Source organism: Dermacentor variabilis, chromosome 1, assembly GCF_050947875.1.
Source record: "Dermacentor variabilis isolate Ectoservices chromosome 1, ASM5094787v1, whole genome shotgun sequence".
Lineage (NCBI taxonomy): Eukaryota > Metazoa > Arthropoda > Arachnida > Ixodida > Ixodidae > Dermacentor > Dermacentor variabilis.
This window is the reverse complement of record NC_134568.1, coordinates 269028310-269056228: the sequence shown is the minus strand read 5'-3', so window position 1 is coordinate 269056228 and position 27919 is coordinate 269028310. Positions and strand designations below refer to the sequence as shown.

Here is a 27919-nt window from a genome sequence, read left to right as displayed (position 1 = left end):
GTTTGATGTATCTGTATCGGCTACATGGTGGGTACTGGGTGGAGCAGAACGACACGGTGACTTGCAGATAAACATGCATGTCAAAGTGCAGAACAAAATGACAAAGTTACCTTCAGACGAAAAGAAAGAGATTCGGAGAGAAATTACCCGGGGAACTAATTTTTTATTGGCATAATAGAAGGAGACGTTGGCGAACAAACACGGTGCTGACTTTACTCCTTGGCTCTTGAACAGCTGGTACAAAAGTCAAGAGCCCCAACTGCTCAAGAGCCAAAGGAGTACCCCGGAAGGCAAGCAAACGAACACCAGAGGGATGTATGTACCTAAGTACATATGTATGTATGTATGTATGTATGTATGTATGTATGTATGTATGTATGTATGTATGTATGTATGTATGTATGTATGTATGTATGTATGTATGTATGTATGTATGTATGTATGTATGTATGTATGTATGTATGTATGTATGTATGTATGTATGTATGTATGTATGTATGTATGTATGTATGTATGTATCGGTGGCGTAGCCAGAAATTTCGTTCGGGGGGAGAGGTGCTCACGTTGCAGCTCGGCCTCCTCCTTATCGAATTTGTTGAGGGATCAAATACTTGAATATTAACTGCATTGTCATTGCCATAGATGATGCAAACGAATTTTTGAACGCTACGCACTCTCAAGACAAGTAAAATATGTATTTTTTCGTAAAATAATATACTCGTATGTCTCAAAATTTGTGCCCGAAATAACTGATATCAATGCTTCCATGTTTTCTATCTATTTAATAAGTAAAGAAAATATCACATGAACGTTAGAACTATATCAGTTCGAAACCAGCGAAGCAGTGCATGCCGCTGATATGAAAAATGTAAAGGCCATGAAGTTAACAAGCAGCGGACAAATATTTTAATGAAACTTTGTGATTCAAGAACTTTGTTTACATATTTGTAGATATGCAATGGCCAGGGAAAATCTCAATGACGCTGTCCTTTGTTACAGTGTATTGTGCAGGAGTAGCTGTCACCGGTCGTGTATAGTGGGTAATTGCAGCAAAATTATAGTCGCAACAAAGCACATATAGAAAGCAGGAGTTATGCAAAATATACGAGGGCGAGTCAAATGAAAGTGAGCCAATCCGAATATATGACAACTGGGGTGCTTTACTTAAAAGTAGTCTCCATGAGCATTTCTATATTTGTCTCAATGACTAACAAGTCACGTGATTCCCGCCTCATAAAACTCCTTGGGTTGCTGCTTCAAAAATTTTGTAACTGACTCTTTCACGTCATCGTCCGACACAAATCTGGTTCCCTTGATCAGTTATTGCAAATGCTCAAAAATGCGCAACTCGCAAAGCGACAGGTCGGGGCTGTATGGCAGATCTTGCAGCGTTTCCCACTTGAACATTGTCAGTTTTGTGTTAACCACCTCAGCGACGTGGGGACGGGCATTGCCATGGAGCAAGATAACCTTATTCCTGAATTTTCCACATCGTTTGTTTTTGATTGCGACACGCAGTCGATCCGGCGTTTCGCCATATCGGAAATGATTGATAGTCTCTTCAGCTTTAGCAAATTCAATCAGTAATGGCCGCTGACGATCGAAAAAAAAGGCAACACCTTTCCGGCAGAAATGACGGCCTTTCGTTTCTTTGGGGATGGTGATTTCGAATGTTTCTACTGTAAACTTTGCCGTCGTGTTTCAGGCTCATAATAGAAGCAACGTGATTCGTCCCTGGTCACAACTGTAGACAAGAAGTCGTCACCCTCATTGTGATACCAGATTAGATGAGTCAAGGCAGCGCCAGGCCTCTCCATCTTCTGGCGGTGGTTCAAAATCTTGGGCTTCCATTGCACACACAGCAGCTGAAACCTAGATGTTCATGAATTATGGTGTGACCTGAACTGTGACTGATGTTCACACACCCTGCCAATTCATCGACGTTTATCCTCCGATCTTGTCTCATCAGCTCATCAACCTTTGCAGTTGTGTCGGGAGTGATTGCACGATGGCTTTGGCCCGGTCTTGGAACGTCTTTGCAACTTTCACGTCCTTCATTGGACCGTTTGCTCAAACGCTTCACAGTGGCCAATGAAATGCAATGTTCGACGTACACGACAGCCATACGGCGACTAATTTGTTTTTGGGAAACCATCACCAGCTGACAAAAACCTCACGACACCATGCTGTTCAACTTTTGGAGTGTCCATTATGTCACGCAACCATGTTCAAACCAGTTGATAAGAACTTTAAAGGACCTTTATCCTCACACGTGCTTGTCACTTTTGTAAATGAGATATGCCTGCGTGCAACGCGCATGCCTCGCAGATAATAAACCGAAGCATTATTGCGCGGGGTGGGTTGACGAAGTTTCATCTGACTCACCCTCGTGCATTAGAAATTCAAAGATACAATAGAATATACCTATGCGAAGATACAGCTTGATAAAGGGCAAAAAAGTGTCACTGGAAACAAAGTTGACTGCAGGTATACACAAAATCTCGCAACAAGATATTTGAATATACGTATGAGTCTCCAATAAATCTACGTATCTAAGAAAAAGTCACTGTATATAATGCGTAAAACAAGGCAAATAAACATGTTGCGCAACCACAGATTTACAGATCACAGCATCCCGCCCTCCGCTCCCCTTCACGTATCACGCGCGACAGGAGGCGGCGCGCTTCCTCCTCGCTTTTCTCCCTTGCGCACACAAGACTGAGCTGCCATCGTCGGCTCACCCGTGCCAACCTTCCCCCCCCCCCCTGCTTTCATTCGAACATACAGCATGTGGCGCACGGTCACGATGTTATCGCCGTTGGACTTCATAAGGAACATGAGGGCGACGGCGATGGCAGGAATGCGCCTGGAATGTCCATATAATTGCTATAGCAATAACATAATAAGAGTATCCGGCAACTGAAGCGTCCCGTGTGCCATTACTTTCACCAAAAGAGGAAGAAGCAACAAAATCTAACTTTCGCCATGCAATAATTTGCGGCACCGCAACAATGCCTTTGTCGGGCGGGGGCACGGAAATCAAACCGCAATAGGAAAGCATGTTGGCCACAATCGAATGCCTACTTTGGGCACATAAAGTGGCTATTGAAGGAATATCGAAGAAAACCTGAGACGCTTGATCCACAGAGAACCGTACGCATACTTCTCAGTATCCTACACCGACGAGGCTAAATTTTCCGGAGAGGTTGCGCTCAAGCGAACGCGTTGCAATCCGTCGAGTCCCCACAGTGATGGCGACGAGCGACCATTGTTTCATTTTCTCGTCTCCTAGCCAGAAGGCGTCCAAAACTCTGCCAGGCGAAAATCCACTCGGCCAGAGAAGAATGCGCATCGAAGTGCGCCGCGCGGTGGTCGAGGCAACACGAGAAAAGCACATGCGCTCTGGCTGGCTGGCAGCCCGCGAGTAGCGAGAACAAAAAAATTGAAGAGGCTCAATGTGTCCTCGCGAATATAATTCAAAGTAGAAAAATTAGTAAGACCGTAGTTACCTTTGCTGGCTTTAGTGTCTTGACATGGATGCTTTGGCGCAGGTGAAAAAAAATGTTGATATTCTTTTCTGTGACATGACGGCACTTCTTCTCATCGGAACTCGCTGCGTGCTTTGTCAACTTGTCTGATAGTGTGTTGATTTGGCTTGTCTAGCTGTATGGTCCGATCTACGACTTTAGAAAAGGCCATGCACCTTTGGCGCCAAATGTTTATAACAGCGTTAAGCCCATAAACTTCCGGAATTGAAAACCTAAAGCACGACTTTGCAAATGTCAGTGCACCTTTCGCATCAAAAGTTTATGGGAACTTTATACCCATGAAGTTCGGGAATTGAAATCCGTGCGCCCCGTAGATTCCGCGGCCTCCGCAAGATGCCGCAACGAGCCCGCTTGCCATCAAAACGCCCTTAAAGCTTTGTGCTCGGATGGGGCTGCTTGCGTTATGCGACTCCCGGTGCATGGGCGTTGCCGCGAAATCCTGCCCGATTCCTCAATGTTTGAGATGATATGTCTTTTCGAGCGTGAAAATGACATTCAAGACAAAATTCAGCAGGATTTCCAGCGCCGTGGGTTGTTTTGGTCAGCAGTGCATGACAGTACGAAAAAGTTTCGGGGGGGGGGGGGGGCTGAAGCCCCATAAGCCCTCCCCCTGGCTACGCCCCTGGTATGTATGTATGTATGTATGTATAACCACCTTGTCTCTAGCCTTAACCGAACTTCGCCAACCCCTGCCACTGTGGATTGAACCATGCCCCTACGGCGACGCACAACTGGGATCAAGATGAGTTCACTGCTGTGCTATCGCGCAACCTTAACGCTAAACGATTGGCGGAGGGTTTTGTGCAGAGTGTTGTACAGGGTTTTGAGCAGGGTTTTGTGCATCCCAAAGACTGAGAGTAGTGGCATCTGCGCATGTATTTCAGACGCGGCAACAAGCATTCATGAAGTGGGCGATGACAACGTTGTGTACATTGCAAAAATATTGTTTTGGGGGATGTGACACCATTCTTGCCCGCTTTATATTTATGCTGAGACTATTGGCCGTTTCTCATATTCAAGAAAAAATATTTTAGAAGCGCTCTTTCACCGAAAGGGGCTGAACATTTTCACTCTAAACTTTCTTAGCCTGGCAGCATTCTCTCTTGGCAACTGTCATAGGGATTTCTACTTAGAGGAATTTTCGTTGTTGTTTCAAAGCAGTTTCCTTGACAAATTTTAAGAACATGAATGTATTTCACATTTCTATGGATATTTCCTTCAAACGTTTCCCTTGCCTTTTAGGCAGATATAAATTTATTTTCCTAATTCGATCCGATTTTTGGCCAATCCCCCTTAGTGCGAACACAAGCCATTTTACAGCGAAGCTGTTAGTGTCTAGTTGGTCGGGATTTTCGGCGGCGTGGTCCTCACGGAAAAAAAAAACTTTCAGCGATTGAAGCAAAAGGTCCATGCATTCTTTGATATCACGCACACAACGTGCAACACAGCATTCGTTCCAATAAAGAAGAAGCACAAAACAAGTGTCCAAACCACATAATTGGTGATAAGGCGTTCCTGCTAACAGTGCAAAGCACGTAGCACTCCCCGCATACGTTTCCCGTTAAGATTACTGTTGCGCAAGCTGCCGCGGCGATGGCAGCTTACGACGTGGGGAGTGACGTCACTAGCCTTTCGTATATAAAAGAACCAGCCTAGCAACTGATTTCCTTGTTGCCGCAGCACCACTATGGGTAGTCAATGTATAGTTAGGACTCCCGAGGAGCAGCGTGATTACGAGGAACGGCAAAGAGAAAAGAAACAACACTGCGACCAGAAGCGGCGTGCCGCCGGTGGTCGTATTGCCCTAGAATTCCAGCACATGGAAAGTCCGCACGCATCCACATTCTCCTGTGGCTGAATAATGCGCCGGACGAGAAAGTGAGAAATAAAGCATTGCATACCCGCAGCAGAACTGATAGTTGGGCGAGTTGGTACGAATTCATAGTAAAATATTTAGCGCGCACAGTTGACAAGGACACAGTGAAGGGCGCCGTGTGTCTCCCTTCACTGTGTCCTTGTCAATTGTGCGCGCAAAATATTTTACTATGCATTGCATACCCCCTCAGCAGCCGCAGTGGCGGTTTTCAACAGATTCGCTGGACATCAACTTTCGCAGGGCAGGGATGGCGAGCCAATCTTTTTTAGAGGGAGGCAAGACAATTTGAAGAATATGCATGCAAGCAAGATGCCTGTTTCCGCTGTGAGAGCCTGCTGCTGTCGCAGTAAATGAGTTCGTAGGTGAAGGAATCTCGGAAGTTACTGGATTTTTTTTCTTCAAGATTTAGATAAAAGCCTTTCGTGTTACATAAGTTCTTACATGTTGAGGACTGTGATATGTACTACATGAATTCAGTCAGTGTTTGTTAGCCAGTCAAAGTTAGCTCTAATAACGCCAGCCTTTAATAAGCTGCAGATTTTGACATTTTAGTGCGCTATCTGCCAAGCAGTAATTATAGCCATGCTGATTGTTTCAACTATTTTTCATAGGTGTAAAATCTGCATAGATTGATGTCAAAATTGCGAGAAAATTTTACATGTTAGTTTCAACGCAGGCATCCCGTAACGTTCACGTGGTGAACTGCATGGCAATTTACAAATAATCGGACCATAGAAAAAGGCTTAATGCATAGTATACAGGAATAATCGCATGCATAAGGCAACGCGAGCTGCATCATGTTTTTCATATTGGAATAGATAACCGGCTGATATACTACTTCGATTTTCAGTTCGGTTTTGCTCATCGCGTCAGAGCAAGCACTGCGGTTTTGCGATATCAAAATAAAAATGTACTTTAACACGTAATACTGCAGGTGATTCAAGTTGCATCTACAAATGTCGAGACTTCCAATCAATTGCCAACCGCATGTAGTGGACTATGAAGGGAACAGCCATAAAAAGCTGCCGATTTGAACAGAAAACCATCTCCCCCTACCTGCACATGCATGGAATGTAAAAAAGACCCTGTATATGGGAGCGTTTTCGGTAAGTATATTACTATGACAAGAGGTTGTTCCAGCCCATTGCTTTACATTCGACAACTCAGCTCCGGGATCGAAAAAGCATTGCGTTTGTGCCATTATGTCATTCATTTGCTAGTTATCACTACGCCCTGGCGCTGGAAGTGTAACTTCTGCTTACATAAATCACACGCGCATCTAGTTGAACTACCCGAAGTGCAGGATACTAATTTTTCTGTCATGGGATGTTGCTTCAAGTCTTGCCCAGTTGTTGGATAGAACACAAGCGTTTCCTCGTGATCGCTCCGAGTGCAGGGAGGCCACCTCTCGTCCACACCATCACGCTGCACAATTCCGCGTTATGCGCAGGCCGAAGCTATGTCTTGGAGATGAACCTTGGCAAAGAAGAAGACTGTATGCAAGATGGGGCGACCTAACGCGGTGCTGCCACCTGCTACGCAACCGTCTCCCGTGTCTCGAACTGGCGATGGAAGAGATGGCAAAAAAAAAAAATGTGGGGAGGGGGGGGGGAGTTGCCCCTTTTTTTTTTCTCCCCTCAGTTCGGACGACCCTTCGGATGGCTGCGCACCGTGGGCCCTCCGCCGCGCTATGCATCGGCCAAATCGGCAGACGCCAGCCGACGCATAAACAGCGACCAACGACCCGCGGCACGCTGATGGATCCTTCCCCGGACACCGATTGGGTTCTATTCAAATTTCCTGCCGTCGCCTCGGCCGGGACGCTCCAGGAGTCGACCCGCACCTTATCGCCGGGTTCGGCACGCCGGTGGAATGATTCTCGCACCCCTCGGGCCAGCGGCGTCTTCTCTGCCAGGCATGGCGAGACCGGAATATTTGGGAGCCGCTTACAGGGCTCAGCGACATTAGGGGACCCACCGATGACTCTCGTTGGACGCCAGAGGGAAAAAGGCAGCGTCTCGCTGAGACAGCTCCTTCAGAGATCTAGTTTGTCGATGAGACCGCTCTTTCAGGAACGGCCCGCTCTACCCTCGCGCGTTGGCGTGATCGCTGTCGGCAAACAAACGCGCCGCGACACCGCCTGCTCGTTTTTCATCGCGCCAGCTGCGGGATGCGCGCGCTCGGCTAACGAAACGCGCCACGCTCGACGAGCCCTGCCTCGGCAATTAGATGACGCGGAGGGGAGGCTCGAGGGGGCGGCTGCTTCTTGTGAAAACAAGTCTAGGTCTGCGACCAATTTTGCCTTCGTATGCGTGCCGCGTAGCATGGATCGGGCTGTCTATTTTATGCGTACTAGTCTGAGGATCGGCGAGGCCTTTAACCAAACCAGAAGGAAATGGCTTTGTGCAAACGACTCCTTTCTCGTGAGAGCGCTGTGTTCGTATTGTCTATGTTTAGCTGAGTGAGCAGCATGCGGTATATAATGCGAACGCTGTCGAGATGAAAAATGAATCGTGCCATTTCAATGCTTTCTTTGTTTTCTTATTCTTTTTTGCCTCTTGCGGCGTAAGATATTCATCGTGTTTGTGTTGGGTAGACCGAGGGTTTGGTCTCCTTTTTTATTATTTCCGGTTTCTGAATTCACAGTGAAGACCATGGCAATCGAGTAAGATATTTACACGAATGCAAGCGGGTTTGAGTGACTGTTTACGAATAAAGCGCGACGACCAACACTTGCGTGAACAAGTTTGCGTCGCCGGTGACATCGACATTGGCTGTTACCCGAAAGGAGTGAAACGGAGGAAACATGGAGGTTACTTTGGTATAATCACGCATTTACGATTGGGCCCACGATTGTGGCCTTCACAGGAATTGAAGCATGAAAACAACCAAGTCTCTTTCACTGCCATGTGACCAGAGACCATATGCACCAACATTTAGGGACGAAACTAATTCGACTTTAATGCTGTGTTTTCGGACGTTTCATAGGAAGCTCCCACAAATTTGCATTTGACCGGCAGTTGGTAAGCAATAACAGAATTATAAAACCTCATTGTGAAGTATGGCCTCTTTTTGCCTAATTTTGCTAAACACACGCGACACACTTCTTGAAACATACCGGCGATTTGCACGTCTGGGCATTCGAAACAGAGCACGTTTTTTTTTTTTTTTGTCAGTTGTTGGCTTGCTTTCTATTCCTTTTTTCTTTTTTTTTTTTTTTTGACGGGTGAGGTTACAACAGGCGTCCGGGCACACAGTACGTCACTGTCATGTCACCCCCACCTCCAACAAAACAAAAAGGAAAATAAGAACATCATGCTTCACGCTTTTCGATACGATGTGCCAATTCCAATCTTCAACCAATGAAGCTGCGGAGGTCTTGCTCAGACTAGGAACTGTGTGGAACAGATGGCGCTGTCGTAAACCTGCTTTGTGCCTCGGTTCACCATGCGCATGTCAACTGCAAAACCCTCACCTAGCCACCAAAGCGGCTGCGATAATTTTGTACGCATTGTGCACCACGAGAGAATATGAGGCACGAAGGAGCTATTCTATGCAGCACGGTCGTCGAGCGGCCGAACGTAAACATAGCGGACGCGGGCACGCGGTGTCTCTGTAAGTGGTTCGGCCTCGTTGTGTGGTGATGTTTCTAGCGTGTTGTAATCTACGAAGATGAAAAATGCAGTGCTGGCTGCATACGCGTATCGTGCTCGTCTCATGGCGACGTCTAGGATGCTTCGGTCTAGAAAACTTCGACAAATAGATGATACGCAAGTTCCTCAAGTCCGATCCTCCACACATCTCACCTGACATAACCAAGATGGCGCAGCTCTCGCTGCCATCGAAAATCACGCATGAGCGAGTGGTTTTGTCACCATACCTTCCACCACCCATTCTTCGAACCGTCTAAGCTTTCAAGATGCACCTCTCGGTCTGAACAGCACTGTACTGGGGGAAGCGCGCCCATCATGGTTAGTTCAATTTACATAAGCGCAGGTTAGAGGTGTTAGATTAAAGCAGCTGATAGTATGAAAGCGTTGACGCAGAATTCTTGAACGTACAGCGTTATTGTATGAATTTGGGCTTGAGATATTTTAAAGTAATATTGGTGCTTGGTATGCAGCCTCCGTTTTTGTCGCTCTGCCTGTGAAGGCCGCGCTATAGTGTGGCTCTTGCGCATTACCGCATGTTGTGATGCACTATGCGTTAACACGTGGCCGCTCAGCCGCATACGAGCATCTCGCTGGAACTGTCACTTCCGGGTATGTGCATTAGCATAGTTTATGCACTTCTTTCAAGCCTCTCTTTTCACCACTTCAAACCGGCTGGACTTGGAACGTTTTCTTAGCGAAGGCTACTATAGCACCGTGGCCACATCCGTCGCTGGCGCATAAAGCTATTCGCGCACTAGTGCATTTCATTATGGCACCAACACAGTTTCCAGTCCTCCTGTGCATCCTCCCGCGTGCACGCAGTGTTCACTTTCTCCTTATTTTTCTCTTTCTATTCTCATTCTTCCCTTAGCCACAGTGTGGGGTCTGCTTCCTGCCTTCCCAATCCTTGCTTTATCTCTCCACGGTGTATGTCGGAAGCTTGGAGCGCCTTGCTTTGAACCCTGCACCTTACGGTGTACATGTGTAGCATATCTGTAAGAAAAGTGTCGGCTCAGAATTACACCACACGTATACATACTGTGCTCGTATATAACGTGCTCGCATCTATATCCTTTGCAGCGAAGTTAAGATGGCGTAGTGAGGGTCGCATGCGAGTCTTTCAAGAAATGCTGCGGCCAAACTAATGCATACAGCTTGCGGTTCTCTAAGCTTCCAACATTTTCTATGAAACTTTATGCATTCACTGTTTTGGTATTGAATAAGTATCTTGCAGCGCCCATATTTTGCGCTGATACACACGTAATTATCATTCATCGTTCTCTCAATATGCGCTTTCTCGAAATTTAGATCTTATCTTACGTGCTTCATATACGGCTCTATCAACAGAAGTAGCAAACTCTCTTTTCTATAGGTTGTCTTTTCACGTAAACGGACTTTACTTCAGTAGAGTAACACCTCATGTAGAAAATTGCAGAACCCGGATACAAAACAAGGCTGTAGAATAAATATGTGGGCCGCGATGAATAGTCGGCGCGCATCTGTGATATGAGATGCTTATTTCCTAACTATGTTATTCTATTTGCCCAACTATGTTACGTTCAAAGAGGGGTGGCTTATTAGCTAGTTGGTGTTACGTTAATTTTGTTGCAAAAGCGTACAGCGGGAACCAGTAAAACAGGACAACAGACAAGGACGAAAGGCCCGACAAGTCTAGGATGGACACAGATATGCCCAAAATGCGCTGTATAATGTACGTTGACAAACGCGTATAAGACAAAGAAAAAACATCACAACTCTTGCAAAGCATGTCCATGTGCATTGTATTTGTAGTTTCTTTCTTCCTTTAAATAGTCAAGAGAACAAAGTGAAGAGCGGATGGCCATACACTTCTATATTTGTTGTTTTTGTTCGTATGCTTTCTTTAGAAGTATAAATAATGCCTGCAAACAAGTATTTGTATAAATGAGTTTGTCACATCATTTGTTAGCAGCTCCTTTTGTCATTAATTGTTCCTGCGAGTGATTGCGGTTGTTACACAAGTACACGTGTCAATATATAGAAAATTTGCGTCTAAAGTGAGAGCACTGTTTGCGTAAGCGGTCTTGGAAAGTTACCGAAAAAATCTCCGAATTTCGAGCTGCCGACCAACAAGAACAGTGATTTCTCCCAGCCATTTCTTTTTCTTTTTTATTTAAGAAACGCCATAATTTTAACCCGCCGAATCTGAAACAAAAAGTCTAAAATCCGAATACAAAGGACCGTATACGTACGTAAACTATATATATATAGGCTGACATTCACATTCGAAAGCGCGCTTTGCATAGAAGGCAAACAGGGAGCGAGAGAGCGAACATTGCACAAACCATTGCAGGCTTGCCGTTTTGAATGTGTAGGTTGTCGTCGGTCTACGTGCGTGACGTCGCGCTTCCTAATGCACAGACCTCGTGTTATCCATTAAGGACAGGGCTCTATCGGTGACTGGGCCGTGCGGTGGGACTCCAGGGCTGAATTCGCGAAGCTTTTCGTTCATAAAGGCAGTCCATCATCGGCAGGTGGCTTTCGCTAACAGTATACGCTAACCGGACCAGCCGGCGCCTGTTATTACGAACCGCTCTACAATATAAAGTAACTGTTTTTGCAATGCCGACTCAGACGGTCTCCCCTGCTTCTCCTTCTTTATTAGCTGTGAAATATGAACAACTTGGCCGCGGAAAGGACCGGCTATCCCGAAATCTTAGCCAAGAAAAGCAAAGCATTCGAGCGTGGAGCATACAATGCGGCCGCCGGTGCTGCGCGCGGATTCATTGTTTAGGAACTACTGATAGCGCGTAACTGTGAAACCAAGATCAATGTGAAACAAGACTTTCATTGTGCGCAGGTCATGGTATACATACGTTGCCTGTGGCGTTAAATGAGACAAATGATGGCCAATGTCTTATTACATAACGATGTAGTTTACAAAGTGACGCTGTACGAATAGAGCCCCTTATAGATTTTAAGGAGGAAACACACCAGAACGCATCTTAAAACATAGTATGGACATTGCACAATTAGAAGAAATTGCCAGCACCGCACATGGAGGGACTGAATTCCCGACGCTTTTTTTTTTTTCTCGCAATGACTGTTTGTCGTTGGCTTCATTATCAGTATGTTCGCTATTGCGATTGTCCGATTAAGCAACACATCAGCCGCCGCGCACCCTGGAGCTTAAGACAACGTCGTTCGCAGTTTCACAGCACAACTAAAGACAGCCACGTGCAGTGTATTTTCGATGACAACGCTTCGTTCTTTCGGGTGAAACACGCGCCCTTGAGCGCGAATTCTCGTTTTCTTAATGAGGACGATTCGAAAACTGCATCATTGCTTGGCCGTACTTTTCTCCTCTTCTAGTTTTTTTGTTGTTGTTGTTGCGCCACTTTTTAAAAAGTCCATTGCGTAAATTACTTATTTCTTTCTTAATTACGGATTCTCAATTATTTACTCGTATTTCTAATGGTTGTAAGATTAGCTGCAAAACAGCCGCTAGGGCCGACCATCATTATAGCTTTGCGAGAACCATGTCGAGAAGTAGCGACATCTGATCTTGCAAAACAGAGAGAGAAAGATACAGAAAGAGGGGAGATAAAAATCGGTGAATTTCGTACGTCGCTTCTCGCATCGTCTTATCCACTCAAATTCCCATGTCCCCCAATTACGCCCGAAAAAAAGAAAAAATAAAGATAAAGAGAGACATTTATCGTGAACGGGAGCTGAAAGCCACTGTACTTGGCGCCGTCTCGTTTCTCCGAGAGTCTTAGTGAATCGAGCGTAATAAAAGCCAACGAAATCAACAGCTCTTCCTGTAGCTCCAAGTCATTAAACTTCTTTGAGGACTTCGACTGCGCTCGACGAAAATAGAACTATAGCGTTGCTAGGGTTTAAAAAAAACGGGATTGAAGAAAGAAATTCGGCAAAATATTGAAAGCGGATGAAGAGAGCCGGCAGAGTTAAATTATCGAATGAGTTTGACATCAGGAATGAAGTTCCGTTTAACGTCACAGGCGAAATACTTAATTCGGTGCTGTTTAAACGAGAGACACTTGTCAGTGTGCGTACATCTTAAGCACCAAACGCGTGTATATCCATCATCGCTTCGGAATGTCTAGAGAACCGGCGCTTGCAGCGCTGAAATTCCAACCCGATGGTTTCGGAAATGCCAATCTGCACACCGTAATAGAATCAGCGAGAAAATTCGCGTATAAATTTTCAAATCGCGCTATCATAAATGAAACAGCGTGCAGCAGAATCCCCGGCACAACGCAAGCCAGCTTGCAGCATAGTAATGGCTTATGCGCCGCCGTGTGGTCGCGTATGTTCTTCTCGCGCAAGACCAATCAATCGACAAATCGCCAACTTTAGAGGTAGGAAACACAGGTTTTTTTTTTTTTTTTCACATGGCGGAATATTTCGCTAAATTCTGTTTTACCATTCCTGAAGCAAAATATGGCGCAGGAGTTCGTTCCATTTATTTATTTATTTATCACAATACCCACAGCGCCCGTAGGCATCACAGCGGGGGGGAGGAGGAAACAAAGAACCAATAAATAAAGCAGGCAAAACAAAACATATACCCGGAATGCTTTCATACTCGCACATACACACAAAAACACAAAAACACTATCTTACTTCAGTGGGCGTATACAGTTTGAAAATACATCATTTGATAGAATCATTGCGACATCGGATGGTAGCTTATTCCATTGGCTTATGGTTCTGGGGAAAAACGACATTTTAAACGCTTCAGTTTCGCAGGCTATTTCTTTAGCCTTATTTTCATGGTCCAGCCTTTGAGAAACGTAATCAGGCTTGGAAAAATGTTTCCCGGGATTTATACCTGTTCGAGAGTGGAATATGTTATGAAAGAGTTTCAGTCTGAGATATTTTCTGCGTTGCTGCAGTGGCTCCCAACTGAGGCTTTCTTTTGCTCTTGAAACACTGAAATTCCTGGTATAATTTGAATAAACAAAACGAACGGCTATGCTTTGAATTCTTTCTAAACTGTTCACGTCACGTGCCGTCCACGGATCCCACACAGCACACGCATAATCCAGAACAGATCGGACATTTGATTTGTACAATGATACCTTTGTCTCCAGTGGCAACTCTTTTGCATTTCTGCGCGGGAAACCTAAAATGCGGCATGCTTTACTTGTGATATGATCAATGTGACGGCTCCAAGAAAGAACAGGTGTGAAATAAACGCCGAGATGTTCTTGCTCCTGAACAGATATTATCATGTTTGAATTTAAAGAGTAACAGAAGTCATGAGAGGTTCTTTTCCTCGAGAAACGCATATGAACGGTTTCTTTATGTTAATGTGCATGTGCCACTTGTTGCACCACTCATTTATCTTGTACAGGTCATTTTGTAAAACATTGCAGTCATGGGTAGTATGAACAGTCCTGTACAAAACACAATCATCGGCAAATAGCCTGATTTGCGATGAAATACCGGAGCAAATATCATTTATATAGATAAGAAATAAAAGTGGTCCTATCACTGATCCTTGGGGCACTCCAGAGGACACATCAACTTCATGAGATGTCTTGCCGTTAAGCACAACTTTCTGTCTTCTTAAATTTAAGTATTCTTTTATCCGGTTAACAACCGTACTGTTTATATTATATATTTCTAATTTTTCTATAAGTAAAGAGCGAGGGACAACATCGAACGCCTTCTTAAAATCTAAAAACAAACAGTCAACAGAAAAACCCTTATCCAAAGCTCCTGCTAAATCATGCGTGAGCTCAAGCAACTGTGTTGTACAGGAAAATCCACTGCGAAATCCATCCTGCTGGGGGCTGAGCAAAGAGTGCACGTTCATGTGGCTCATAACATTACTGTAAAGCACATGCTCAAGTATCTTACATGCAACGCTAGTAAGCGAGATAGGCCGGTAATTCAAAACACTACTTCGCGGTTCACCTTTATGCACAGGGACGACATTGGCAAGTTTCCAGTCATCTGGTAAAGATGTTTCTAGTGAAGATTTAGTAAAGATTACACACAGATATTTGGACACCTCCCGTGGGCACAAAGAAAGCAGTGCTGGTGACAAAGCATCAGGCCCAGTTGCTTTATACACATTCAATGTTCTGAGAGCTGCCTCTATTCCTCGTTGGTCGATCACGATATCGTCCATGGGCTCACCCACCACTTGGGTGGATCGCGCCACAGTGTTTTGAGTGTCAACACGAGCAGCATACACAGAACTGAAAAACGAGATAAAGCACTCGGCTTTTTCAATGTCGTTATGGATGGTAGCACCGTGGCTATCAAGAGCAGGTATTGATAATACATCTTTAATGTTCATTTTAAAGAACTGCCACAGTTCTTTCGGTCTTTTCTGTATACGCAGGTGGAACGTGCTAAAGTATTTATCTTTGGCTGTCTGCGTAGCTACCTTCATCTCTTCAGTTCTGTTTTTGAGTTTATCTTTAAGCGTCAACGAAGGGTTTTTCTTATAAGCAGCGTAAACGTGAGCTCTCTGCCTGGCCTTGCATTTCACCTGTCGAGAACACCACGGCTTACTTTTGCTGCGCCGCGCCGTCATAACCCATGATGGGGCATACCTTTCACGCATCTTGAGCAACTTGTTCTTAAATACTTCCCATAATTCTTCCATATTCATGAATTCAGCCTGTGTCTCAAATACATCATAGTAGGAATCTAGAGCCAGGGTCATTTCACTGACACGCGCTTTTTGATAGCTATAGATACGCCGTGGACCACTGTTAGCAGCTCTCACATACTGCAAATTCATATCGCACAATACAGCTTGGTGGTCGCTTATGCTCGGCAGCACTACTGCAGAACGCACCACCTCTGGCGTGTTAGTGAAAAATAAATCTAAAACATTTTTTGCTCGTGTGGGCTCTAGAACTAGTTGTGTTAGCTCGAGCCTTCCAAACCCCGTATGAACGTATCGTGACAAACATGTAGCAACGAGCGCCAGGAAGGAGGTCCCGAAGGAGGTCCTGCAAAGGAAGGTGGGTCCGCTAACGGTTATTAAACCCTGAGACCTCCTTCTGTATATACACAACTATGTACCATCTTTAATATATGTAATAAGCTTGAATTGAACGTATGGCTTTGAGGAAACCAAAGAGCCTAATTGAATTGGTTGTTAATCCCAGTGAAGTGTTATTTTTATTTATGCAGCCGGCCTTTAGTTCTCTCGGTGCAGAAGTGCATTTTCGTCAATAGCAACGACGTCAATAGACGGAAGAAAAGAGTTTTGTTATCCAGATTACTATTATTATTATTATTATTATTATTTGACGCATGTATCTGCGTACGTGCGCACGGATGAATTGTATTCTGGGATTTAAAGCGCCAAAACCGCGGTATTAATATGAGGCACGCTGTAGTGGGGGACTCCGGATTAATTTTTGACCACACGGTCATTTTTTCTACTCAAGCGTTCTTTTTTGTTTTTGTATTTCGCCCTCATGCAAATGCGGCCGCAGCGGGCGGGATTTGATTCCCCGAGCTCGTGGTTAGCAGCGCAACACCATAGCCGCTAAGTCACCACGGTGAGTTGTGCACGGATGACGCGCTCGGCAATAGTAGGTCGTTTGGGTTTGATTGCTGACCTCGTGCGCAAGCGCACTCCAACGTTCTTAAGGAGAACCGTTAGATGCAGGCGAAGAAAAATCGCCCTCCCGCCCCTTAAGCAAGCACGGTGTTTACCTTATACTCCAGGATAGAACGCAGGATCGCCCTTTCGGTTTTCTAGCAACGTGTCACGCATCAGGTACGGCAGTGAAAGGAAAACTGCAGCGCATCGGCGTCCTTGCTGACGATGCGGCACTCTTTTAGCAGTGGCGTTTGCTGGAGTTCTCAGCGTTTGTATGGCGTTGTGAAAGCCCGTGAGAGCATGACGATCAGATAATAGTGAAGGAAACCAAAAGAAGTTTGTGCGCGTTGCGAAACCTACGTCAACTGCTCTGGCTCTCCTTACATAATTCATTAAGTGTGCACATCTTCTAGGGCGGGACATCGACGACGGCGAACAGTGTCACGCAGTTAGCAGGCGCCATCCAGAGAGTAAACGCCTTATTTCGATACAGCCTAGTAGTGCTGCGCTTTGTGACTGGATTTCACTCGAATTAACCTCACTGGTGCTAAAAAACTCGCCAGTTCTGGTGCGCGCGCCTAACCGTATATTTAAGATAATGAATAACCCCGAAGTTTTCCAGCGCTATCAATAGTGCACGTAACTAATTCTTTAAGTATATATGAAGTGGAAAAAGTGTCAGTTCGTGTGCGATTCTGGCTCAGTTACTAATAATACTGACCAAATCGCTCTTCAGGAAGACTTAAACAACATTCAAAATTAGTGTCAACGTTGGTTAATGGTCCTAAACCCTACTGAATGTTAAGCAATGTCGTTCTCTCACTGTTGTGACCCCTTGGTATTTCATAAAGAAATTACTAACCAGCAAATTGAGATTGGGTTATAGTAATTATAAGTTAATTATAAGGGGTGTTAGCGTTTCAAATGATCTCGACTCGTGTGTGCATGTGACTAACGTGATCTCATCAGCTAACAAATCACTTGGCTTCTTACGACGTCACCTAATAAACGTTCCCCAGCATGTGAGACTATTAGCTTATAAGACACTAATATGACCCAAACTAAAATACGCATAAGCCATTTGGAGCCCTCGCCAGAATTTCCTCATCAGCACCCTAGAGCGCTTTCAGAATCGTGCCATCCGGTTGGTTCACTCCGCTTTTTCATACGATATAAGCGTAGCTTCGTTAAGAGCAGAATCTGGCACACAAACCCTTTCCCATCGCCGTTTAATTGCCCCAGCTTATCATTACTTCACAAATTCTACCACAGCGTACTGAATCGCGCACCACATATCTTGCCACCATCACGCGTATCGCATCGCATAGGACATTCCTCAAGCGGGGCTCGCCCACACGCGCGCACTATCACCTTTGCTTCTTCTTTTTTTTCCCCTCGAACAACCAGAGACTGGAATCGCCTTACGCACAGCATCGTTTCAATGCCCAGCTCATCTGCCTTCATAGAAGCAGTTGCCTCGCATTACGCCTAATAATAGTGTTCATTTGGTATTCTTTGTATTTCATATTATTCGTAACCCACCCCTTATGTAATAACTAAGGAGATAAAGTGAAAGTGACTTTACACATTAGATGTCTTGGAAAGTATGCTAAACATTACTACCACCCTGAAGAAGTGACACCTAGTATATAGATCACATGATTTTTCTTGTTCTTTCTTCCTTTCTTTCTTTCTTTCTTTCTTGCTTTCTTTTTCTTTTCTTTCCTTCGTTCTTCCTTTCTTTCTTTTTCCTTTCTTTTTCTTTTTTTTTTCTTTATCTTTTCACAAGGAAGACCGCGGCCACGGACCGCGGAGATTCAGCGTTCGCTTGTCACACAGTGCATTTCTCAACGCTCATCCATTAGTAAATGGTAGTCTACTTGCGCCCCGAATCGACAGGCCAGTTGACTCTTACAACGCTGCGCATCCTCGAAATTAACAAAGCGTCAAATGCTGACTGAAACCAAAGCCCGCGCCCGGTCTTAGCCTCAAGTTAATACGATAAAGTTTCTTCGTTTTATAATAACCATCTTGCCCGCTGAAGTGAAATAGCAACCATAATTGATTGCAAAGTTTAGTCGAACTTTTTGAAACGTAGGGATAAAAACACGCTTCTCTTTTACACTCGGAAGTTTCCGAAATGCGCCAACTCAAGGCTTCTTATATACATACGTTATTGTGAGAGGGAACGTTGTCTATCTCTCTCGGCTCCAAAGTGTCCACATCTCTATTACGTTAAAGATAGCTTTTTCGATTCTCTCAGTTTTCATTTTCTAGATTTGTCCGAGCAGCGTTTCTCTCCAATTGGCCCCGTTCTCCCCATGAAAAAAAAGGTTCCCACGGCAGGCGGCCACTTCGCTGAACACGGAGGCCCGCGGTGGTGCCCTACAGGCTTTGCTTTAACGTGCGATCTTGACCGTAATGTTCGTAGTGACAAGTGGCCTCAATTAGCGAGCGCGCGAGATAACGGGACGGTCTACGGCTTTAAGAGACCATAAGGCCCATCGAGTTTTTCGAGCCCTGCCGCTTATCTTTGCCAACGTCGTCGCGGCAAGAGCTAATGGCGCGCACTGGCCATGCGTCTACATGCGGTCGCTGATCAAAACGCCCTCTGCCCCACCGAAGGGGGAGCCGTGATAAATGACGCCACTGAGCCGCGCTTGCCATAAGAAAAAAAAAAGGGAAAGAGGCAGCTTCAATCCAGGAGGGAAAACGCGGAGACGCCGCAGTTTCTTGCTCGCGCTCTTCCCTTCTGCGATTTCTTTCAGCATGCTTCTTGAATTGCACAAACATACGCTGTCCGCACGAGCCGATAGCCTCAGTTTGTGGACACCGGTCCAAATGGTTGCGCAACAAACATCGGTAGCAGTCGTGAATGGACAAGTGCTAGGGCGTACGCGCGTTACGGCAGTCGGCAGCTATAGTGGCTGCCTTAATACTTGAAAGGCTTATGCGCGCCGTCGGCACCCCACCATTTTGCAAACGCTGTTTACAATGAGAGTATACGTTCTTGAGGCAAAACAGAACACTGAAAGCACGCTATCTGACCTTTATATAAGAAGGAATTGCCCGAGGCAGTGCATGCTCCAAGAATAAGCGAAATGTGAGACAATAATGTCTGCGGCCTTTAACATTTACGCTAGCGCACGACGTGAGTCGTGTGGCCACTTGTTTGTGCGGTGATATCCCGTGTGTCATCACAGGGAGAACCCTTGTTGCTGAACCTTCTCTCAAAAAAAAATATTGTGTTCATTATACCGTTGCACATGTTCTTAAAGCGCGGACATGTATGCTCCTTCTGGTGTTATAGTGGCACTTCATTCATGTCATTCGCCATTGTTTCGATCACCGAAGCAGACAATTACCCGCGCCGCGTGTACGATCGAATATATGTATTGCAACAGTAAGCCAGACTTTGTGTGACTGGGCCCTGACTGCCAATTTTTTTATCTGTACGTGTCAAGCATACTTACGCTCTCTTCTTGATGGTCAGTTCCCGCATTCTTTGTGTCGTTGACAACAGATGTCGCAAGTTACAGAATGGTTACGTAATACTGCATTCTTGAAACGATTCTCCGAGTGTTATTTGAGCTTTAGCTATAGCTGGCACATTGAGTGCGTCAGTGCACCTGTCATGTGTTCGCGTGAAGGAATAGAGAGTTTTATCCAAACAAGCACAACAGCAGGGGTAGTGTAGGTTTTGCTAGAACTTTAGAATGACGTCAATATCTGGGCACGTACTCACAGAAAGCTCTAACTCTAGAATTGTTCGTAAGAGCAAACTCCAGCTAATCGTGATGCTATACATATAGTTAAAGAAGGTGGCCGCTCAATGGCAAAGGTAACTTACGAGCGATAAGCTTTGTGAATAAGGGCCTGATGCGGAAGAGGGAAAAAAAGAACTTGACTTATTCGTAAGTTATATTATGACAGACCTAGTACTCACGTTAAGTAAAATAAGACGCCGTAAAAGAAGAATCATGGTGTTTGAGTCGGCAGCATGTTCTCCTCTGAACTGGACTGTATTATTTGTACTTTAAAAACAGGCATTTTATACAGTATTCAAATGCGCAGTTATATGGTTATTAAAGATTCAAAAAGGAAACGCTGGATGAAGAATTTGAAGGCTGCATTCATGGGCTCACCTCGTGTTGTTGGGGTACTTGATCCATTTATATACCCAGTGTGGTTTCCGAAAGCTGAATATAGAATGCGCAAAGCAAGGTAGCAAAGTCGTTGTTGGCGCGTAGAAACGAGAAGTTTTAGAGAGGGTTTTCTCACACTCATTATCAATAACTACACATTTCGGCACTGTATAAGATAGCGTAGTCGAAATAGCGGTGTCAGATGGTAAGTGCGTGCACGCGATGTTCATTAACAGACAGTCCATTTAATCGGCTTCTGAACTGCATATGAGTATATTATACATTTTCTGATATTGGTGAATAAGTAGGGTTTGCGGAGAACCGCATTATTTGCAGATAACTAGTTACTGCGACAGTTGCTTTCACTTGCCCTATACTTTCTCTTGGGCTAGTTGGTGCACGCCGAAAATTCATGAATTCAGCGCCAAAAACGCGATCAGGAATATAGGAGGCCATTGAGACAGGACGGGCGCTTAAATTCATTAAAGTGTTCTCATCTGAAGAGCTCACCACATGAAGGTACCCATCGTTGTGGTACAGTACCTGTGGCATTCTGCAGTTAAGCATGACTTCACAGGTTCGACTGCCGATCCCGGCGGCCGCATTCAGATGGGGACGGAATGCAACATTAAACGCCCGTGTATTGCGATTTGAGTGCCGAAAATACCGCCGGTGGTAAAAAAACTAACCCAGTTCTATTGTAATCAATTTTTACTAGAATACTCAATAGATCACTGCTCCCATGAGTAGAAAAATTGGGAGATATTTTCGCAAAGGAACATGGCAAAAATGGCGCTAAATCCAAAGACAGGTTTCGAAACAACGATGAAATTCTCCGATCATGTCCTGACGTTATAGGGACTCTGACAACGTCTGCTCGTGGCAAGTATTGTTGCTTGACAATAAAATAGGAGACTACACTGCGTGCAAAAGTGAGAAGACGCTCAACTTGCAGCTTTGTGGAACATTTACAACACGGAAGCGGCCCAGATCGCAGAAAAAAGGCGTGAAAACCACGGCAACCCACTGACGTCATTGTCACGGGCGCCCCAGTTTCGGTGCGAACCTTTAGTAAGGGAAGTTTCACCTTCGTTTTCCTGTCAGTGATTAATCGTTGCCCGCCGAAGAAGTGCAAATAGCGCTGGAAGAATACTACACCAGTATAATCTGATTCAGTGTTTCTCTTTATTATCTCGTTTAAAGTAAAATCAGACGTCCCGTTAAGTAGGAGCGAGGTAAGCGGAGCGGCTGTGTCAGGAAGGCGCACAGTACGAAAAACACTCTACACATGTACAATAGCCGCGAGTAATTCACTGCTCGCGAATCGCTAACCAGCTCAGCCAGTTCACTGTCCAAGCGGGGATAAAAGAAGGTCGAGCTGAGCTACCATATTGCACGTCACTACACTCGAACAGTAAAAAAATAAGCGCTCAAGATGCTTGCTGCCGCAATCCACTTCCTGAGCTTTTACGGACTGATATGACCCACTTGGAATTCAGCATTGCGCAATAGGCTACACATAGAGGTACCTGCCTCCCAGTGAAATGAGACTGCCACGCAGAGCAATCAAACCCGCGAAATCTCGAGCGGCAGTGCAGTATCCGACAGTTGCCGCTCCACCGCGGCTCATTACGCGCTCGAGCCCAATCTGAGATCCACTTAGACGCGGCCAGGCTGCTTCTTGCGGCGCAGTCAAGTGACATTGCCCTCACCCGGCATTTCATGTACCCGTCGTGCTGTCTGTTTCAACGCAAATGCGTGTTGAGGGACGGAGAGGCCGCGGCGAATAGCCCGCCGAACGGCGCCGTAATCAGGTCCTGATATGTGTCTCGAAAATAACAAAAGAGATGTGTTGTTACTACCCGTCCTTTTATTACTGGCGGATCTTCCCAGTGGGCGCGCAGAAGAACGAACATTGTCATTTTTTTTAGTTATCATAATTTTCGGTGGTCTATTTGAAACGCTACCAGACGCCCGCTTCCCAGTGCGCATCCGTACGTTTGAAGACTCACGTTCAGCTACACTGGCTTTGCTGCCTCGCCCCCACCTCTCCCTCCAAATAGAGGCAAATGCATCTCCGAAACACTTTCGGAGAAATAACTTCTTTTTTTTTTCATTTTTATGAATTAATAAAGAGATGCTGGCAACGAAATACGGTGCCAGCTACTGCTTTTTATGTGGGTGACATGTGTCACATGTTATCACCTAATGTGAAAAATTTCACATATTAGATTTCACAAACGTTTTGAAAAGAGGTGCATTATAAAATGACACTATAAAGTGGGTCAAGTTCCAGAAACACCCCAGATACAGTACAAATGCATTCATACCATGAATGTAAACCAAAATTCACCATCGCCAAAATCGAACTAAACTGTATCAGAAAGACGAGCATTCAACGGGAATTATATGCTGCACCATGTCGTCTACCTTCTCAACATTCTGATTGCGTCTTCGGCCACTAAATTTACACGATTACAGTGAGACGTTGTGGAAATAGTAAGCAGTGGAACAGCATTTTCTAATCATTTACCTTTGCTCAGAAGCGCCATTTCCGAACTACCACTAATTGAACGCAAACAGACGTCGAACTCTACCTGTATAACTTTTTGCAACATAAGCATGCTTCAACAATTCCTTGTATTAAGATATTAGTTATAACAATTGAAGAAAAAGTGTGTGTGCGTGTGTGTGTGTGTGTTTGTGTGTGCGTGTTTCACAACATTTTTTTAAGTATACACTCTATAGTGATAACAAAGAACAGAAAAGATTATTGAAGCTTACGAAAGAGTTGCATACGAGAAAAAGAAAAGAACATTTCGAGGGCTATTGCTTTTTCGCCGTCGAGGAAACGCGTATATTGTCGACGCGTCGTTTACAGATCTGTGCATATTTTCGGTATTTTGTAAATGCGCAACCGACTCTATGCCTACCCAACGAAGAAGTGCGTCAGTCCATCCGTCGTGTAAGATGATCGCTTTCATGGTATCGCCCGCAGCTGCGAGCGAACTCACCTTCGTGCTGCCTTTCGCTTCGACGCGAATCAAGCGGCGAGAACACAGCGCACTCGAAGCTATCAGCACTCGGCGCAGTCTGCCCACTCGAAGATCGCTTTCAACGCAGGGCCAGCGCGTCTCGCTTCAGCGCGAACTAAGCGGCAAGAATACGTAGCGCACGACGCTATCAGTACTCGGCGCACTCTGTTCATATAGCAGATCGCCTTCAAGAGAGGGTCCGCGCGGCCGCGCCATACGCATCCGCCGCCAGAGTACGGTTCGTCACGGTTAACAATGGTTCGACGCGGACGGACAAGGCGCTCAAGAGCGATTACGGCTTATAATGATCAGATCGTCATCAGCGCACCTGGCGCTGCCACCTGCAGTAGTTTGCTTGCGTCGTCAATTTACCTTGCGCCGTTATTCGCAGCAGTTGGTGTCGCCGGACTGCTGTCGTTTGTACTGGTCGGATCAAGTTTCATAACATTCATGATGACACCGAGCTGCGCGCAGATGAGCAAGTGGCACAATGCTTACGCATACTTAGGTAACTCCCAGACGCGTTTCTGCCTGCTTTCTATTGAGTTTCTAAACTCTTCTATAAATTGTCCGTTCCTAAAACCATTAAGGTACGAACGCATCGCAGGTACACAGGAATGACTTTTTCCTGCGAAAATTTCCTGCTGCTTGGCTCATCGGTACCTGTTGCACACTTTTTCGTGCTCCATTTTAATCTTAATTTGCAACCGCTGCATCAAACCGAGAAACAACTATTATTTGACCAGTGTAGCCTAACGCAGAGAAAGGCCATGTAATGTTCTTTTGTTTCCCTTGTTTCATATAGTGTAACTTTTAAAACGCGGATCTTTAGGGGGAACTTTCTCTTCTTCTTTTTTTACGGCCTGTTTTAAGATAACTGTCGAACATCGTATTGCTATTAACAAGAATATTGCAATAAATAAATACTAGGTTCAAAGCGTTGTCTGGTCATGCAGATATCTTGAATTGTGCATACTGTGGTCTATAACGCTATCCCCGAATTTGAATTGGAAGTGAACTTGCATCGCGTTCCTCTTCCTTCCGTGTTACAAAATAATCGAACGCGAAACATTCTGATGAGTATGCCTGGCTTTCAGCCTTAAGTTGCCTCATCGTATTAATTAGGAGCCGCTTTCGAAATTATCCTAGTACACGCGAGACGCGTCTAAACGTTGCGGAGCCCACATTATACGGTCTGTAAATTTTGCATCGCACCAATTCGCGAAAGCTGCTGGTGAGCAAGTGTCCTACCTTATAGTTGCACGCGCCAAATTTCAAACTTTTCCTGGCCCCGCCACCATGCCGCTAGGCTTGGTGAACGCCATTTTGGACATGCTTACAGAACCTGAAGCTAACATTTCTTTTTCGTTGCTGCAGAAGCATTCCCTGCAGTTCGTCAAAGCTTAGGAATGTGTGCGGCATGTAAGCGTCAACTCGTCTTGCAAATGCACGCGGTGCCATAATAGCGCTTCCATAACAGGCTAGGAAAGGCACCAAAGCTTTCCAAGCGTTCAGCCTCGCAAAAATTAACTTCTGTGATGATTCTTACATCGCGCGCACAATTTGGCGTCAATTCGCGGTAATCTTTACGTCATTAAGTTCCAGTAACGATTAGAATGGACGTCAGACGAGAACTGACGTCCAGTCCCTCAATTGTTTACTGAATGTCGAATCCACTCACCCACTTAGCCACCTACCTGTGATCTACTTTGTTGTTTGCGACTAGCACTCTTTCGTTTAGCGGGGATTTGTACACCGCGGTCCCTGTTTACGCAATGTTATGCCCCAACGTAAACACGAAGAATTCGTTGGCACTTTCAATCCCGGCAAATAATTTTTTTGCTTAAGTTACATTTCAAAGAACACGAGGCTATCGTGGCCGGGATAATTTATGCATAAATATATGCTGGCGATTCCAACATGAACGAACAGATTAACCGTCATTTCACACCTACCGAAGCCCTTCTAACTGACAACTGGAATAAATTGCCTGAAATGTGCTTACTAATGCAAATGCCAAGCACATTCCGCCCCGCGGAATAAGATTACCTTAGTACGTTAAAGGGATCGCACACAAAAGATGTGGAGCACGCATCTCGACAACCTTGTGTGTGCACGCAGCGCTGCTCGAGCAGGAGGCACAACTACAAAACCTGGAAATTGCGCCATCGCTTCTTGTACCCCCGGTAAGCGTTGCCGCTTTATCTTTCAAGACAGGCGCGTGGGCAGAAAGAGGATGCGTGTACATTTTATTGCTCGTTTATATAAATATTTATTTCGCCCTCTTTTCTTCAGCGAGAAATATTTTGCAATCTGCCAAAGTGCAGATAACCTGCATTCAAGATTTAGCGGGTAGATGCTTGCTGAAATATAAGAAATGCACGGTCATAGTTCCAAACTTCGTTTGAAACTGCGACCGTGAAGGAAAGGCGCTAAAGCGTCTCGACAGAAGCATGCGCGAGATGTCGTGGCAGTGCCGTTCACGCTGTCTCGCAAAGGTGCGCTTACCTTCGTAGCGGCGGCCGGCGCCTCCCAGATTGAAGAACAGTAGAAAACAAGTCCATCGTGCAAGAGTCACCGAAGCACAGAGTGCCATTCCACTACAGACCGCAGTTCGGTCCTCTCCACACTCTGGTTCACAGTCGGGTCCTATTCACGCTACAAAACTAGTCTCGAACAAAGAGAGCCGCATGCTATTTATGAAACGGGTTCCCACGTGACCCCTTGGTCGGAAATGCGTTACTGCGTCACATATTTTAACCTTAACCGCGAACCAAATGGAAGAGGCAAGCGTACGCGCAGCTCCAAAGTGTCATAAAGACCTTATTTGGGTAAGCAGCCCTCTTTGCACGCGCGTATTCTACACAGCTGTCACAACGCAGAAGGTTCCTTGTGTTAGGCAGTCCAGTCCGAGTGCAACGCGGACGCGTGTTAACAGACGCGCGCAAAGAGAACCGAGCGAACCGGCGCACGTTTCAAACTTCCCACGCAATCAGGACGCGGGAGCCGCATCACCGGGAGAGGATCGGCTCCGCTCAGCTGCTCCCGGTAGGAGACGGCTTGTTTCTGAAAGAGCAACGGGCCGAGTTGGGCTTCGCCGCACGGCGGGCTGAAGCGCGCCGCTAGTGGCGCGCTGCGGCCGCCTCCGGAAACTACTTCCCCATTCAAAGCGGACCCCAGCCGGCGACCCTCTTTCACGGACCTCCGGTGCCGTTAACCTCCGCCGCTTCTACCTTGCTGTGACGCTCAGATGCGCGCGTTTCATACGCTGTTGCGACGTTCGACTTCCCACCACTTGTCTCTGTTTTTACAAGAGCAGACGACAAGGATGAATACACGCGATGACAACTGGACCGTTGTTGCTTTCGCTGGTAGCCACTGGCTGCTGCGCTTTTTCTTCTCTCGTTTGTTCTTCCCTTCTCCCCGGCGCACCCCCCTGGCGCGGAGTTCGCGAACTTGTCGACATTTGTTTCAGTGAGTGTAGTTCAGGCGGCCCTGCCCCTGACACGTAAATCACGGAGACGTAGATGTGAAATGCGGCGCCTGCTGCTGTCCGGCGGAGTTCGCGAAATCTAAGAGAGCGGGCGTGGTGAAGCCGGCTGCAGATGGGATAGAAAGTATGGTTCTTTCTCTCTTTCGATTCGCTTAGCAGCAGAACGCTTGCGGTGGAAAAGAAATTATGGGGTTTTACGTGCCAGAAGGACGATCTGATTATGAGGCACGCCGTAGTGGGGCACTCCAGAAATTTGTACCGCGTGGGGTTCTTTAAGGTGCGCCTAAATCTAAGTACATGCGTGTTTTCGCATTCCGCCCCCACTGAAATGCGGCCGCCATGGCCAGGATTCGATCTCGTGACCTCGTGCTTGGCAGTCCAACACCATAGCGACTAAGTGGAAAATCGCGCCAGAGTGCAAACCGGTGCGACTGGTGCATGTACTCAGAAGGTGTACTAAGACGTTGTGCTCAAACAATGTTGGCCTTTGTACTGATACATATGAGATGGGAAATGGACTTGTACACGTTACAGGAAAAAAGTAACCGATGACAGTTGCAAATGCTTCTTTAAAATATGTAATGAATTGC

At 45.8% G+C, this 27919-nt stretch overlaps 1 protein-coding gene across 1 annotated transcript in view; it reads right to left on the bottom strand.

Annotated features, from left to right (window-relative positions):
* The window catches only part of LOC142566838 (uncharacterized), a 285430-nt gene extending 258880 nt beyond the window's left edge, over positions 1 to 26550 (bottom strand). Inside the window, exon 1 of the mRNA XM_075677774.1 lies at positions 26345 to 26550. Coding sequence (XP_075533889.1) covers positions 26345 to 26432 — 88 coding nt within the window. The 5' untranslated portion in view covers positions 26433 to 26550. The remainder of the gene's footprint in view (positions 1 to 26344) is intronic.
* Between the last annotated feature and the right edge of the window lie 1369 nt (positions 26551 to 27919).